At 35.3% G+C, this 18819-nt stretch overlaps 1 protein-coding gene across 1 annotated transcript; it reads left to right on the top strand.

The window, feature by feature from the left end:
- The first annotated feature begins 2778 nt into the window (after window positions 1–2778).
- LOC126969620 (chaoptin-like) lies at window positions 2779–18259 on the top strand. Its single transcript, XM_050815168.1, has 6 exons — window positions 2779–2924; window positions 5912–6131; window positions 7446–7584; window positions 8653–8763; window positions 9268–12221; window positions 15071–18259. The coding sequence occupies exons 2-6, from the start codon at window positions 5918–5920 to the stop codon at window positions 15355–15357; spliced, it is 3705 nt and encodes a 1234-aa protein (XP_050671125.1). The 5' UTR covers window positions 2779–2924; window positions 5912–5917; the 3' UTR covers window positions 15358–18259.
- Window positions 18260–18819: the final 560 nt, after the last annotated feature.

Raw genomic sequence — 18819 nt, 5'->3', positions numbered from 1 at the left:
GACGTGGTCGCTAACTATGGGCCTTATGAGAAAGATTAGAGTTGTTCAGAGGACAATGGAGAGTGTTTTGCCTTATCCAGCAGTGGACGTCTTCCAGCTGAAGTGATGATGAAAGTGTATCATAGTTAAAAATGAAGGTAGGAAGTATGCCAGCAGAAAAACTAACGCACTATTGCAGCAAAAATTATGAAAGATCCGTGTTCCTTTAAAACAAAATGTTTTGAGAAATTACCTAATAATGTACGACAGAAAATTTTCAACCTGTTCTGGCATATATGGTGCCATGAAAAGTAGTGGTATTTCATTTTAAATTATAATAAATTATCAAATAAAAAAGTTGTTAGAGTTGGTAGACACCGATATGCTATTCGATTCGACCTTGCAAAATTAAAGTTAATACTTTGCAGAGCATATTAAATCATTTTCTTGTATTACTAGTCTCATTTTCTTGTATTAATAGTAATCATATTATTTAAAAGAAAAATCTACTAGACACTACTTTAAAAATATTTCAAATGTGTAAGGCTCTATACAGATTGGATGTCTGAAGCATAACATTTCCAAGGTATACTATTAGCCGGCTAATATCAATACACACAGAGTATTCAGTATTAAATTATTCTTTATCTTCATTGATCAAAGAAACGAATCATGTGCCAAGTATGTATAGAGTTGATAACGAAGGTAATAATTAAATTACAGGATAACTAAAACAGTCAAAATAAATCTATTGTAAGAAAAATAAGAGATCAAGAAATGTATATATCAGACAGATCCAAGCATTAACAGAGTTGCAGTTTATGATTTAGAAAAAGTTTTAACAGAAAGAAAATACCCTGTGTATAATTTCATGGCTTTTGATATTTTTTATTTTTTTTTATTTATACATAATCCACAGCCTTTAAAAATATTTAATTAATACATATAAATATGATCTGACAGCCAAAAGGGATTAACATTTTAAAGGCCTTAATTTTAGGCCTTAAAGCAATCGGCACAGTAAAACACCATGAATGTATTCGGATTTTTTTAAAGTTGCCAATACATTTATTGTTTTTCGAAGTAATCTCCGTTCCTCTCTACACATCATCGCATTCGATGGAACCACTGAGTAAAGCAGTGGGCCCTTTCTTCCTTACGGGTCTCTTCTATGGCATTTTCGTACGCTTTCACCGCATCTTCAGAGCTCGTAAAGCGAATACCATGAATTCTATCTGTAGTTCTTGGGAATAAATAAAAGTATCAGGGCGCCAGGTCGGGACTGTATGGCGGATGGATGACTCATTATCTCGACACCTGCCATAGCCAAATATTCAACAGTCCATTTTGCGGAGTGCGCTGAAGCATTGTCGTGGTGAAGGAGGATCCTGCTTCGAGGGCGCTGCTGTCGAATTTTTTCCAAGACAACAAGCAAACAGCGATTGACATATCAGTCTGCAGTAACTGTCCTTTCATCTTCTATCACAACTGTCGCGAAATGACCTTTCCGACCAAAGAAAGAGGCAATCATCTTTTTTCCTTGACTTCTTCCTTTCTTTACCTTAGTTGGCCGATCCTCGAAAGGAAACACCCACTGAGCTGATTGTCTTTTGGTTTTGGGTTCGTAGTAATATATCCAGCTTTCATCACCTGTGACGATGTCAAATACAGCATTTGAGTCACCGCCGTTGAACTTATCTAACATTTGGCGACACCAGTCCATGCGAAGGTGTTTCTGGTCGTCGGTTAAAGTATGGGGAATCCATCTGGTACAAAGCTTCCTGACGCCTAAATGTTCGTGAAATATTTTTTGAACTTGACTCATACCAATGCCTAGGCTTGTCCATATCTGCTGATAGGTCACTCTCTTATCTTCCTCTATCATGCGTCGTACAGCACTGATGTTATCTTCAGTAGTCGCTGTTAAAGGACATCCCTCACGCGGATAATCACTGAGATTGTTACTCCACGCTTAAACTCGTTAAACCTAAACTTCTTTTTTATGAAATGCTAATCGCAACCTATCATAGCTTTGTGGTTGAGTAAGCCCACAACGAAAGTCATAATAAATCATTGACCGAAAATTTTCTCGCGTTAAGTTGATTTTCACGAGTAACAAGAGTTTTAGATTTGCCGCCAATTCACAAAAACAAGTGACAAATGAATGCAATATACACATTAGGTAACCAAAGAGTTCTAAAATTGAAATTCAAAAAAAGTTTGGACTAGTAATGTTTCTAACTGGCCAGTTCTAAACATTTTCTGTGTTACCCGTAATAAAACGAAAGAAACAAAAATAGCTGGCAAAACATTACTTACTGTCATCAAAACCACCCAGATACAAATAGTACGGTCTACAGAAAAATAGATTTTTTTACTTACAAGTTTATATATTATATAATTGTAAGAGAATGTAGAAGTAGGCATGTGTTCAAAATTCAAATAGAAATCGTCGAGGAGACTCCGCGCGACTAAAGCACGGAGAAAGAAAACCTATAAATTTTAATGCAGATATCGCATAGTTTTACTTTGTTGTATAAGTTACAACGTTACACATGCACCCAAAATTTGAATAAGTACTTGAATCACAGCGCAAAAGATGCCAAATGTTTTTTCCCCATTTTTAACATAAAATTCCAGCGTCTCCAGTTAGTTACATACTCACGGTGTCTGTAATTTGGCAACACTGCGCAAGTGTAAGCTCGCGAAAGCTAAACTTCTGGCTTCAGTAAAGTTTCACTTAAAGTTCGCTCCGAATTCAGTAGTGATCAGTGATTTCAGTTTATGTCGCGTTTTGAAGCATAGTGGTCGCGTCCCAAGCGCTCTGTGAGTTTTGTTAAGACGCGACATCGGAATTACGAAACAAATATTGTTCAGAGATGTTAGTTGTGTGTCCAGAAATGCAACGAACTCTACTGTGTTATATTATCAGTTGATAAGTTTAAGTACGTATACAGTGACGACTCATATATGAGTAGCCCGGTTGTTAATGATCTGGCCTGCTGACCAATAGTTCCCGGGTTCGAATCCCGTTTGATTCATGGATGTTTATATGTATGTACGTATTATATATATCGTTGTCTTGCACTCATAGTATAGTACTTTGGGACTAGATTATTTGTGAAAAAGTGTTATAATATTATTATTGTAACAATACACATGTTTACATATATGATGGAAGTAAGAGGTTCCTTAGACTTCCTTAAATCCATGAAGTTTACAAGTTCGATTCTCGATGGGTTTAGGTAATTAAAATAAATCTTACAATGACATCAAAAAAATATTACTTTCATTAATACGGAAACAAAACATTAATGTGCCTCAAGAAAATAAAAACAAGAGATGAAATATCATTTCAAATCAAATCAAATCATCTTTATTTGCAAGATAAGGTAATAATAAGATGTTGTTGGCTTATAATTAACAGGTGCTCTTATCCTAACCCACAAGGAATGCAAACTTATAGTGGAATACATAGTCAGTTCACGTTTTAATTCCTGTAACAATTATAATATACTGTACTATACTATACTAAAAAAAGATTTACATCGCAAGCAAACTTAAATTAAAATCAATCATACAATAGTTATTATTTCATAGGATTATTCATTTTCATTTATAATATAATGTCATTAGCTACACAATGATATTGAAGTCAGTCAAAGTTAATTTTATTATATTTTACTATTTTGTCGTCATTCATTGAGTAGAAAGCTAACTATGGTGTACCGTTGTACATATAATTTACTAAATAAAAATATTATTACTATTTTTTTGGTTACCATAGTCATGTCATCAAATCAATTAATTCCTTCAAATAATTAATTTATATAATATTTGTTGCTCACTATAAAATATAACAGCGTAAAGAACAGATAATTTTAAAACTAAATGGTTATTTTAGCTTGAATTTTACTATGATGTTTTTGTTTTTTTAATGTTTTTTAGGTTATTAGTCAGGTAGTAAGTTTTTTCTACGATTCTACGATACATTCTTTGAGTAGTGTTGAATCCTCTATCGATGTGGTGTTGGTGCTGGTGCGGAAGAGCTCTTTCATATGATTCCTGCCACTGAATTCCACCAGATAGCACACCACCCCCAAAATATCATGTTACAAGTATAGGTATATCAGCCAAAAATATAATAAATAAATTAACGTACTGAAGCGGTACGTAAAGGAAGGTCACAGAAAAATTTTGTTTACGGATGAGATTTTTTTTACATTTGAGCAACATTTTAACAAATAATATGACCGTATTTATGCTCAAAGCTCTAAGGAAGCTTCCCAATTAGTTGACAGAGTGCAACGTGGGCACTATCCGACTTCAGTGATGGTTTGGTGGGGTATTAGCTATGAAGGAGTGACTGAGACATACTTTTGTGAAAATGGTATCAAAACATCGGCACAAGTGTATCAAGATACCATTATTGAGAAGGTAGTGAAGCCCCTTAACAACACCATCATCAATAAACAAGAATCGTCCTTCCAGCAAGACAGCGCCGGGTCATAAAGCTCGGTCTACGCAGTCTTGGTTGGAAACGAACGTTTCGGACTTCATCAGAGCTGAAGACTGGCCGTCGTGTAGTCCCGATCTTAACTCCCCACCCGTCCCCACTGGAGAATGATTTATGGTCAGTTTTAGAGAGTACGGCTTGCTCTAATCGCCATGATAATTTGGAGTCCCTAAAACAATCCGTACAATTGGCAGTGAAGAATGTTCCCATGGAAAGAGTGCGTGCTTCTACTGATAACTGGCTTCAACGTTCAAAGGAATGTATTGCAGCCAATGAAGACCACTTCGAATAAGCTTTTTATATTTTTAATTGTTTTATATTTATGTATTAAGCTAACACACTGTTAAAGTAATAAATGTTATTTGCAATAGAAAGTTACTTTTTTTATTTCAGTATTTTTGTCAAAACTAGGTATTAATTACGTAATTAGGTAGGTCCTAGGTCGGTACTGTAGAAATAATAATCTTTCAATACATACTCGGTAGCTACTACGGCACCTACTTTAAAACTTGCTTCTTTCGGGCGTCCCTGGACTGTTTTTTTTTTCCAAACAGGCACTTCAGTTCTATTTCTATGTAAACTATACGTCATGTTCTTCGTATATAAATGGGTCCATATAACTTTTTAAATATTAATTATTGAAAGATATCAAATATTATTGCTACATTTTCTGCTTTATATTTCGCGAAACAATGGACTTGTACCATTACATATTCTCTGACAAAGGGCTGATAAAATGTAATAAAAACTACTCATGGATATGTAGGTACAAAACCAGACTTCTCCAAGATGTAGAATTTTCTTGGCTTAACGCGAGATCTAACCATTTAAGTACTTTTTAAAACCCTGAAAAGGTAGGCATGCCTGCAAAGGTCACGTAACGTCGGGCCAAATAAATAATATTATCTAATAAAAATGTATCTTTTACTTTGTACTATAATATATTATTTGCTTTTACGCAGAAACCTAATGTGAAAATACAGTAACAATTACAAGCGTTTTAATCCTTTAAAAAGTATTTACATATACAATATTTGATATTATTGTATCATAGAAAATATTCATTTGAAATTTTTTCTACGAATGTCAATGTAACAAAACAAGTATAACTAACACTATTATAACACCATCTTCTTAACTTTTTTATGCCACGGCTCTGTTTCCGTCGCGTCGGTCCGCCTGTCAGCGTGATGTATCTCATAATACACAAAAGCTAGAAAGTAAAAATTTTGACACAGTGTGTATTAGTATTACCGCTAAAACTCCATCCATAAAAATCCAAAATATATTCGATAGGCAAACTCCGAGATTGCCTCCATGAAAATAAAAAAAAAGAAGTTGTTTTATCAAAAGTTTAATCTAATTCTTTAATCCACGTAGTGGATGCAATATATTTCATTAATTTGTATTTGTTAGAATCGAATGATCCCCATGCGGAGGCTGCAGTATCATGGCGGGAAGGTTGCGGTGAGCCTCGCCATGCTCGTCGCGCTGCTGAGTGAACCGAGCGGCGCGCCGAGCCCGAGCGTACGGCCGAACGCCGAGCCGAGCGCGTGCGCGACGAACGCGATGTGTGTGTGTCGCGACAGGCATTTCTCTTGCGATCTTGTGCCTTTCTACAGGTTCCCGGACATCGGTGAGTAGTGCAAAATTCCCAGAATACGATGACCGGAGGGATTGGTCATTAGATCTAGGACTCCCTATTCTATTTACGCCCGCGCACCAGTGAAACACAGGGTGCACTATCCTTCAAACTCGTGGAATCTTTTTAAAATTGGAGTCTATCAATTTTATTACACATCACACACTTTAACGTATTAGTAACATGAACGAAATTCTTCAATTTTTTTATTGCTATTGTTATTATTACTTTTTATAATATTTATTATTACTATTTATGATATGTATTATCTATATCATTATATATTTTTTTATTACTACGTGTCTATACACAGAACTTCAAGAAATGTTCGAGTTGAAACATATTTAATTAAACCTAAGTACAGTTCCTAAACACTTAGTAAGTATGTTGAAAGCCTTCTTGAGTGAAAATTCCGCTAAAAATCGTCTTCAATCAATTCAAAACGGGTTTCACCTCTACACGAGGCATCCTCAGGAGATGTTGACTCTCCAAATTCTACCACAGAACTTAGTAAGTATAATAATATAACAACAGATTTCGACTTTTGAACAAATAATTTTGCTTGTACTGTATATTTGTTTATACTAATAATTTGAAATATTTTCTGGACAAAGAACATGCTCACTTAAATTAAAACAAATCTATATTCAACCAATATAAATCTTGCTTTAAGTGGAGCGCACATCAACATATCCAAATAGTAGGAAATCCATAACCGCAAAACTATTGGAAACAGACAGCAAGCAACATGAAGCGTTTTAATTAAACATTTATTGATAATTATTTAATTCGAGTTATCTGAAATTTCGTATTAATGATAATGGTATTTGTATAATAATTCGTTTCCTAGTATAAAAATAAATATATGCAATGACTTAGTTATGTTAAATATAATGTAGTTTATAGTAGCAACGAATTGCTTCCATGAATGAATTTGTGTTTCCATTTTCCATATTCTGTTATATCTATAATTGGTGTTTGTTTTCTGTCATGGAATATGGGTTTGAGGCTCTCTCATACAGTCAACCTCTTATATAATTATATGTTTTACGAGTAAGTTTTACTTTGATTTTTTTTCACACCTGAACACTATAACGATAGTATATAGATAAGGAATGGAGCGATCAGGCGATTAAAAAATAAATACTAACTATTTGTACGATATTACAACTTTATTTTAAGCCCGCTGAGATTCTTTCGCCTGTTCTGCTCAGGTCTGAGGCATACTTTTTGGAATGTGTGGTAGTTTTTGACTTCCAATAATTGATTTCATATTCTATTTTGAATAAATATATTTGAATTTGACAGCAGGCAGTAACGTGTCGCACGTGTCGCTGTGGTCGGCTCGGCTCGGCACGCTCACCGAGCCGGCGCTCGACGCGCGCGCGCTCTCCACGCTCGTGCTCGTCGCCTCCGCGCTGCACCACATCGACTCCAACGCTTTCACGTAATTAAACCCGTAGGCGCTATCTCCACGGACGAAAGAATCGCAGCGGAAGAACGGCTCTCATGTGGGAACTGAAAATAAAATACAGTTTGCTATATATATGAAAGAGTCCTGCCAGGTTTCTAACGCCGGTTATTTTCAGAACTGAGGCATTTATATCGTATATATCTGCCGAATGATTATAATTATGACAGCTATTAATAAAAAAATAAATTGGAATTTTTGTTTCAATTTGAAACCGCCATGTTCGCGTACACAGACAGTTTGATCGTGGCGACCAAACTGTCTGTGTACGGTCTTCGGTCGCTGTGTTCTACTTCTGTCTCTTGATTTTCCGTCTCATTTATGGCTTTGGGAGTGTGGTACTCTCTTTCGTGGAGATGGAACCTAACTATCCATTCATGTATAATAAGTGAAATTATTGCTTATTAGTGTTAATATTTATTATTTTATATTTTATTTAGAAGTGTTTGTGGCTATATATTATGTAGCTGTAGAGAAAAGTTAATTTTTACTTTTTAGTTACCTAGTTTTTTTAAAATATATAATATACATTTTAGATTAAGACACACTTTGTCTTGGCGGCAACTCAAGTGACTGGGCGGAAATTCAAGGATTTTAACACGTTTTTGTCGCTGTGGTTTGTTTTTTTTTTTTTTTTTTAATTTAGAGCTCAACCTTATACTTATATCTCACCCATATATGGTAGTAAGCATGCTCCCAACTCAAAGGCCGGCAACGCATCTCGTACGGGTAAGAATTAGTTTATATATAAAATCAATCGGCAGTATTCAATATTTAGGCAATATTCTTGAATTCAGTATATCATTTAGCTAGTAATAATTTGTTTAATACGATACTTACGATACGATATTTAATTTGATACAGGGCTTTTCTCTCAAATAAATATCCAGGTTATTTCGCGCAATTTGGGAAAATTTTTAAAATTCCGGATCTTCTTACTTCGGACAACTACAATACAAAGTTCTTTAAATCGGGTAGCTTAGCCGTAAAAAATTTAACAGTAAAACTATCCTATTTATAATATTGGTGTGGATAACATTATAGATCCATGGTGTCAACCCTGGCTTCGCTCGACCTGGGCTACAACGAGTTCACAGAGATACCGCTGAAAGCACTCGGCCAACTCCGAGTCTTGAACTGGCTCAATTTACAAAAGTAAGCGATAAATTATATTGTTACTATTTGTGCCAAAATATATTAATTATGCTGGATTCAAATCTGCGCTTTCATTTTGAACGCGTCCGGAGGATAAAGCGAGTGTACCGGTAACCTTCCCACTCTAATCACGCATCGTACGTAAATCTTGACAAGTTTGTTCGTTTCTTCAGTCTAGTCTACTCCTATTGATTGTCATCTAATGTTCCGTGCAACGTGTTATTCCTGCTATTACAAATAAATTAAAAGGAAGTTACATCAAATACCAGTATTGCATATTAAGCCTAGAATGTGGGAATAGAGTGGGGATTGCAAGTATTCTTATATTTTCAAGTGAAGCTTTAGAAATAAATACACACACGTCTTAATTAAAAGTTATTAATATTTTTATTAAAGATGGCGTGAATATTGCGATATCCATTATTATATTATATAGCCCTTAGTGTGAATAATAAATGGTTTGAGATAACGGTTTATCTAAAGCTTATTAATTTTCTTTTGCAGCAACTTGATAAGTGACCTAGACTCGGATCTGGACTGGGGAGGGTTATCAGATTCCCTTAGCAGTTTGTCTCTTAGCAATAATCATATCAGCACTATTGGTGGAGGCTCACTCTCGTCTCTGCGGCAACTGGTTCAACTGGAGCTGGATGGCAACCGGCTGCGGACTATTGCTGCAGCAGCGTTGCCCTCGGCCATTGCGTTACTGAGACTCTCCGATAACTTGCTACATTACATTCCTTGCTCAGCACTCGCCCTTCTACCACGACTTACGCACCTCAATCTACGTAATAACCTTTTGGGTCCCGACACCTGCTATATAAGACATAACAAGATTGACTCTTTGGACGTGAGCAACAATAACCTCGACAACAACTTTAACATTGATATTGAGCAGCTTCCTCTTAAACACTTAGTCTTAGACCTGAACTACTTTACAACTATCCCAAGTTTTGTATGGACACTTCCTCATCTTGAAAAATTATCTGTATCTTATAATAAATTAAGCGAATTTTTAAATGGTACTATTGTGGGTATACAAAACAGCTTAGAAAGATTGGAGCTGGATCATAATGAGTTAATAGAGATTCCATCCAGTATTTTGGAACTAAGAAAACTAAGATATTTATCTCTAGCATACAATAGGTTAGAAGATGTGGAGTATTTGCCAAGTAATCTTCACTCACTGCTTCTTGGAGGGAACTTTTTATCTAACTTTCCAAGTGCCCTTCAAAATTTGTCCTCTGATACTTTGGTCTATTTAGATTTAAGTTACAACCTTATCTATGAGGTCTCTGCTGACATGTTCGGCCTCTGGTCCCGCTCGTTAAGTACACTTAACTTACGTGGTAATCAAATAGCTCAATTGGCCTCTAGCTGCTTTCCCTTTCTTCCCATTACAGAATTAGTACTGAGTTTCAATAACTTGTCTGATATAGAACAAGATACATTTGCAAACCTTACTGAGCTGTCTGTTTTAGAACTTTCATCAATATCTTTCAGCAGCTCAGAAATTCTAAGACTTCCGCTGACTCTCAAGTGGTTGAACGTAGACAATAATGATTTTAATGAATATTTTACTTTAAACTCACAAAGGTATCCTTTATTAGAATACTTAAATTTAGATTTCAATGAAATATCAGAAATTCCAGGTACAGCTACTCCATGGACAAGGTTCCCTAAACTAAAAGAATTACGATTGTCCTATAACAATCTGAGCGAGATTGAGTCTGAATCAATTGCTCATTTCACAGAGTTGCAAAGTGTTGATCTGTCATATAATATCATTCGTAATGTCAACGAAGCAAGTTTTTTTAATTTATCAAGCTTAGAATATCTTAATTTGGTAGGTAATGTAATGGAACGCATTGCTGACGGAGCTTTTATGAATATACCTAAGCTTGAAGTTTTGAATATACAAAATAATTATTTGAGTGAATTCTCAACACGCTGCCTCGTAAACTGCAGTAAGCACGTCTTATTGTCTGTGAACGCTAGTAGTAACCATATTGTATCTCTGTTCGGTGGTGATAAAGTCGATATACATATCATAGATCTATCATATAACTTTTTAGAGAGTTTATCAAGACAGTTCTTTGAGTCTGCAGTATCTATTAAACAGATATACCTTTCTCACAATCAGCTCGTTCAAATAGACAACAACGCATTTGGTTCACTGCATAACTTACTTATATTAAACATGCAATACAATAATATAAGTATTATAAGAAGGCGTGTTTTCGCTGATATGATATCTCTGCAGTTGTTGGATGTATCACACAACAGCATATCACAATTGGCAGTGGACCAGTTTAGCAATTTGCGTAGATTACGACAGTTGAATTTGGCCAATAACAGGCTGAAGGGCTTCCCGCGTGATATTTTTAAGAATACAATGTTAGAGTACTTAGATGTCAGTAATAATCAATTGCGTCTATTTCCAAGCAGCGCTCTCTCACAGATTGGGTTCACGCTGCGACGCCTTGAACTTGCTGGTAATTATATCGAATATTTGGATGTGGCCATGTTTCACTCAACGACATTTCTACACGAGCTGAATCTCGCCCACAATTCACTAACGGTACTATCAGATAACACGTTTGCTGGGCTATCAAAGCTATATCACTTGGATCTCTCACATAATGCAATCAAAGCCAATTTTAAGGAGCTTTTTCACTATGTACCGCGACTTCGTCGGCTATCGCTGGCCGGCATCTCATTGAGAAACATACCGCATCTTTTGCTCACAAATCTTACCGAATTAAACTTGTATGGAAATCTCATATCCTTCTACACCGATCTCGAAGTTCGGCATCTGATAAATCTTCGAGCATTAGACCTCGCATTCAATAAGTTCACATCGCTGAGACCTGCAATGTGGGCTGGCCTGCCACGGTTGATTTCTTTGGATGTATCACGAAACCCTTTGATTAAAATACCTATGAGCTCATTTGAAGGTCTAACACATCTGGTAAATCTCCGACTGAACAGTTTACGGCTATTAGAGACTATCGAGCCGAAGGCGTTCCGGTCTTTAGTGTCTTTACGATCACTGGCTCTTGAATCTGCAGTTGGATTGGGACGCAAGCTTCCCGTCGCTGAAATAGTATCAGCTATTGAACAGTTGGAGCTATTGAATCTTTTGATACATGAGGATGCCTTGGAGAAGCAGTTAGTTGGCATGTTGGCACCGAAGCTGCGGTCATTGGATATTCATGGGGTGGTGTTGCGGCGTGTATCGGCGCAGGCGCTGTCATCACTGGGCGAACAGAGAGCTCTTCTGCTGCGACTGCGTGGCACTTCAGTGACGTCACTTCCCGCCGGGTTGCTGGCTCCGCTTATAGGAGTGCCACATCTCAGCCTCGACCTCAGTGATAACCAGCTGGTCACCTTCTCATCAGACATCCTCTATCTAAATCATTCCGAATGGGGTCATCTCGCCACGAAACTAGTTCCAGGTGAGTAAAAGATTTTTAGTGCTTTTATGGTAGATAAAAATAAAGACGATTCATTAAAGATATTGACGATGCACCATTCGGCGTGGCTTCAAACATCTAAAGTCAAATAGATAAACGACAAATATGGATTCAATTCACGATCACTCCGATTTTCTTTAATTATCGTAAGTAATAAGCAAGATTTTTTTAATTATTTGTTGTAAATAATTATTAAAAATACGAGTTCTACTGGGTCAAGAGACGTTGACTGATTCTGATTCGGAAGAAGAGTTTTTACTTCATTCAGCTATTTTTTGTCACCATACATTTAAAATGTAATTAGTAGGTACTACTAATATGTAATATATATGTCACTTATGTTTCTTTTTGTAAAACTTGTCATTAACTTTCTATTAGTATTCATAATCCTTGTATTTAGTTAAAAACTATAAATATAAAGATAAAACTTGGAAAAAACGAATTGGAATTAACCAACCATGAGTCTGTGTTAAAGTCCAGAAATCCAAAGTTTATTATAAAACCAATGGATTTTAACTTTCACGGTCAATATTTGGCACACCATTTGATGCGATGGTGTCATCGTGAATGGCGTTATCGACCTGTCTCTCTCTGCGAAACGATTTGTAGATTTCAACATCATCTCCTCATTCGATTAACATCAACATAAACATATTCAAAGATTGTTGATGGCACAAAGAACGGGGCCGGTGCCTCTTCGATCTCCACCACATATGTTTCCATTTTTGAATTCATTTGAACATGGAACAAACGCTACAGTTATTTATGCAACAATTATGAGTGTGATAATCACATGAGTGTTGTTGTCACCTTTATTATCATCTGTTGCATACAAGACTTTATCTTCACCCATAATATGAATCCTCTTAAAGATTCTGAAACAGTTAGCTTACTGCTAACAATAAAACAGCCAGTTCCAGTAGTAACCTAATATCATCCATTACTGATTATATACAAATAACTAAGTATTAATGAAATAATTATTTATTTTTGTAGTAATTTACATTTTGTATAGTGCAATAATTAAAATTCACTTAAATATTATGTTCTTCTGCAGCGTTTTAAATGAATCGCTCATTTTTTGTAAACAATACAATAAAAATATCTAAGAAAAATGGCGGGGATTCGAATAACCTACTATTTTTTACGGCGCGCGACGTTCTAGTAGTGTGGAACGCGCGTAAAGGAAATTGTTCTTTTTTTGCAATTCATACGGATACCACGCAACGAGCAATAAGAATGTGGCTGTCTGTTAAAACTCTTTGAGCATGATGGGATTGAAAAAAAAAATTGTAGTGTTGTTATGAAATTCAGTACAACATAACAACACTCGTTTGGATGATGTAATGGTTATTAGAACATTGGGTGTTTTAATGTTGGAAATAAGTTAACTGTTTCAGAATCTTTAATAGAGGATTTAAAGCATGGGTGTTGATAAAAGTATTTATCGTGAGGGAGCTCGTTCAATAAGAGCGGTAAATAGATAGGTAAAGTGCACATTTACAACTTAATATTATTACTGTAATATACTTATTAGATATTTGTTATGTTTTTAAAGTGTAAACCCTCACTTCTAGGTTTAATACACAAATAAAATTGGAAAACAAAATTTTATGAACGATGCAGAACTTGAAACTTGAAACAGAACTGAGCTTTGAGTGACGTATCGTCATAAAATCTTGTATACTTTGTTCAACTCTCAGGTTGTGGCATCACTCGAACGGCTAGCTCAGTTGGAAGAGCACGCGCACGGAACGCGAGAGGTCGTGGGTTCGAGTCCCGCATCGTTCATAAAATGTTGTTCTCAAATTTTATTTTTATATTTGTCAGGTGTTTTATATAATATGGAACCATTATTAGAAGAAAGAAGAGTGTTGATAGATGTAGGGCTTTCTCTACAACCTATATTACTGTCCTTTCCTACTAGTACGGTTCACCAGAAAATGAGCACAGCATATGAGGGACTTTTAGTTGTGAAAACTATTGTTTGAATAAAATGTATTCTAGGGCCACAATTAAGGGCTGTAAAGCTATGTATTGTTTCGAAACTATCGATAATACAGGATATTTTAGTGTCCAATAAACATTTTACGACACATAAATGTTGCTATGAATCCTTTACGAAACCCAATCTGACACGGAATGTATTTTTGATACAGGTTATCTTTGTGATCAGGTTATAATTGGAATTATTTACTTTAAATATCTTCTACTTTACATTGGTTAATATTTAAGGGATTCATGATGATAAAAATCTTGTAACTATGCCAATTGCTTAGAAGTGAACATAAATAATTATATATGTTTAATACTCGGCTTTGTAAGTATAATATGGTTGTAGTAGGCGATGGCTTCCTTGTAATTGCCAAAGAGAGTGAACGACAGAGACTTCGAAGGCTTAATGACACCAGACTCCAGTTGGGAAATGGGAATGGAGCGATCGCCATGCGAAGATTTTTGTAGCCGTTGTTCTCAAGCCAAATGCATATCTTTTAGAATAGATGTTTTCTGCTTTTCCGTAATAGAAAAACTAAAAAAAATAATTATTTAAATCCCAAAAAAATGTAACACATACGAATTATTTAGCTCGTAACTCAGTTCTATGCCGTATAACCACAGTAGACATATTATGTAACTACTTCATGTCTACTGTGGTATTACTGTAACATAACAATGACTATTCTATGATATGATATGATAATGAAATATTAATAAACACACACACAACACAACACAACACAGCAACAATTCAACAAGTTTCTATTGTAATTTTAAATGTGTAAACTTTGCAAGGCCAAGGTTAAGGTTACCAAATGAATAAATAATTGCAGGTGGATTGACGCTGTCGGGTAATCCCCTGGAGTGTGGGTGTGGGAGCGCGTGGGTGGGCAACTGGCTTCGGCGGTGGAGTACTGAGGTCGGCGGAGGGTCTCGTGTCGCGCGGGAAGCCGCCGCCTCCACCGCGTGCACACTGGCCGAGCGACGCGTACCTGTCATGTCGCACGCCGCGTGCCACGAGAGCGCCATCTCCCGCGGCCACCCGTCCCGACACTCATCGGCCGTTGTCACGCACGCGGCTCTAGCTCTTATGACGTCATCTCTTCTATCACTCAGATAGAACTAACAGGATCAAAGAGAATTTAACCACTACGTTCAAGAGACGGGAGTGCCGTAGAAAGTGATGAGAAATGTCACTTGTATGAAGCGCGTACTATATCTTGATACCAACATAATGACCAATGACGTAATAGCAGAGCTGCCAATAAAGTAAACCAATATAAGGGTTAGAATCGATCAAATATGTATATTCTTATATCAACAGTTACATTAATACAAATGTGGTAAATTTTTAAGGGTTAGGGTTTCCTTTGTTATTTTTAAGATAGACCTAAGCCAAGTTTAAATAGTTTATGCTAGTTTTAGTTATCTCAAAGAAGAAACAATTTACTTATATAACTAATATTTGTTTAATAGTTTTATATAAAACTTAACTTTCAAACTTATGTCCAATGACTGCACATTTCATATTAAACGTAATTTTAATTTTGATAGTCCCTCCTATTAATACGTAGTATTTACATCCTCTTTGGATAGCGTTTGCCACCATAGATTGTAGTACGCGTTTCATATAGCATAGTTGCGCCAGGCTGTAAACATTTTTTTATTAATGTCAAGCTTTTAAACACGGAATAGGTACCAAAGCCTGTAAGTGTAATACGGGCGTAACAGATTAGAATGTGAGTTCTATGAGAGAGTACTAGTCGGATAATAAATAATTTTGTGAGATAGACATTGTTTGCCTTAGTTCTATCGTTTGACCGCGGCTAATGCTCCTTCGTGTACATTTATTAGTCTATGACTTACGTCAAAGTTCCCTCCTTATCGTCATGGTTATAATAAATACATAGGCTTAGAATAATGCGTGATCATTTTTGAAGTTATACTTCTTTAAGCGTATTATGAGAAAAAATGACGAGAGTTAAATTTTAAGATGTAACACAAAAGATGAAACATGAAGTTGGTTCCTAAAATTTTTGACGTTTGCGCCATTCGTTATTTATTTTGGTTTCTTCGTTCATTATTAGGACAGGCAAAGGATAAAAGCCTATACAGCCGTATTCGTTATTAATAATTAATTGTCAAAGCCATGTTTGCAAGATTTTGACAAAATTGTTCTTTCTTAAAACGTAGTCCGTAGGCCTTTGTTAGGCCAAAGAAGTATAATTTTTTGCGTGCATACATAAGTACACATACATTTTTTTTATTTGTCAATGTGTGAATTAGCTAGTCGTTAGATAGTTTAAATTCATAATACTGAAGATCTGATTCCTAGCGACTGTTTACGTCTTGTCAATCAAACTCGGTTAAAGTATCAATTAAATTATTAAAAGTCTATTGTAAAATGTTATGAATTTCTACAAGTACGTATCTGTAATATGATATACACGTAGCTAGATTCAACTAAAAAGTACCTTTGTATATATTATAATATAGTCTAGTGAATATAGTTTTCAGAACTGAATATAGGTTATAATTCTTTTAATTTAAGATGGTATATTATAATTAAATCTAAATACGAGCATAGTGTTAAAGTACTTAACCATGAATTTTTTTAATAATTAATTTTGATGCTTAATATTTAAATGTAAAGCGTCGTACATACTAGTAAATGTAATGATATATGTACCTATGTACTTAGAACATTTATTTGACACTCTTACATTGAAGGAAAATATCTTGAAGAAACGAATGGTAAAGTTGACAAACCGACATCGGCCAGCATGGTTCACTTATAAAAAACTACTGACGCAAAAGGGCTTCATCCCAAGGGCAGTAAAAGAAGTTAAAAAAAAAGACGTGTGGCACTCGGGGACTGCCGCGGTAAAGCTATTGCATAGCATTTTTTATCAACTTATGCAATTATAATTATTTATTTATTTTATTTATTCAGTATTTTTTTTGATAATATTAATTAAAAAAAAGCAAACGGGAAGTGGGTAAAATTTTACTTGCAAGATTTGATTACAGACAGACAACGGGACTAGTGAAACTAAATAAAAATGCTTGTCATAATAATAAAAATTAAAAAAACGTGATAAAAAATAAAGATATTAAAAAAATCAAGACGTAACCCCAGGCTCGAACCTGGGACCTTCTGCACAAAAAGCATACGTGATAACCGCTGTTCCACGGCAACTGTCATGACTGAATGATGATGTTAGGTTATATTCGTTACGGAATTTCTGGATTCGGTCTCCACGCTCAAGGCCCGCGATAGAAGCTATGCAATAGCTTGAAATAGAAATATGGTAATGGAATTCGAATTTGTGCGTGACGTTGGCAAGAATGAAGTATCAGCTGGATATGCCATGCGCGTACAACCGAAAGGGACAGACAAGCCTTAATACCCACATTAAAAAACAGTAGAACGTGGTGGACAAGCTTGGCCTCTATTCCGAGGACGATAATAAGAGCTTACTACTGATCTGGTTGAATAATATACTGATTATTGTGATAAGAATATTTTTACATATCATTTCAAATTATGCTACTGTTCATATTCTATAAATCGAGCAAGGATTATTTTAAATAAAATCGTACGAAAGGTCATGTTGTCTGATGTTCAGTTTTTAACAGCCTTTTTATTCCTACCAGATTTTGTATGTTCCTTTCTCGTTCAAGTAAATACTTCAGCCGAGGATGTGGGCATTTGATTATGTATAATATTGCTCTGCTTGCTTTAATGCCCTTGTTTCAAGCCTTTTCGAGTCTTCTGTCGCATCTCACATAGGTCTAGCATTTTGAGCCCCACGGCGTAGTGGAATTATAAGAGTTTAATGAGAAAAATTGCATTTTGGACAATTTTTAAGCATTATAGCGATTAGGTGCTGTGTAGCAATATTGTTATTTTAATTAACCTTCTTCATAACCTGAAATCAGTATAGAATATTTATAGAAAAAGTAATTATTTATGAAATATTTGAAGAACGATTGAGTAAATAAATATATTTTTGTAATTCTATGTGGTTTTATTGATTTATTTTACATATTTTCATTAAATACATCACAACAATTATATCTAATATATATAATTCTCATGTCGCAGTTTTTGTAGTTAAACTCCCTCGAAACGGCTTGGCCGATTCTCATGAAATTTTGAGTGAATATTGGGTAGGTCTGAGAATCGGACATCTATTTTTCATCCCCCTACATGTTAAGGGTGGTCCACGCCAATTTATTTTTTAATTTTTTTGAATTTTTTTTTAAAAAATTGTTTGATTATGAGTCAGCATTAAAAATACATACAACTTCAAATTTTCACCCATCTACCATCAACAGTTACTTTAATCAACAGTTACGCAATACAACGTTGGCTGGGTCAGCTAGTAATAATACTATTATTAGAATATCATTGTGTTTTATATATGTACCTTATTTTAATGTATATGGATCTAAAATCATCTGAAATAAATGATATTTGAAGCTGATTCCGTACGATTCCTCGCCATATCACAATAAATAATAGCCATATCACATTTTATTCATTCATTCAATAGTAACTACAACCGTTACCAGGTGC

The sequence above is a fragment of the Leptidea sinapis genome, chromosome 18 (genome assembly GCF_905404315.1).
Source record: "Leptidea sinapis chromosome 18, ilLepSina1.1, whole genome shotgun sequence".
NCBI classification, from domain to species: Eukaryota; Metazoa; Arthropoda; class Insecta; order Lepidoptera; family Pieridae; genus Leptidea; species Leptidea sinapis.
This window is presented reverse-complemented; position numbering and strand designations above follow the sequence as displayed.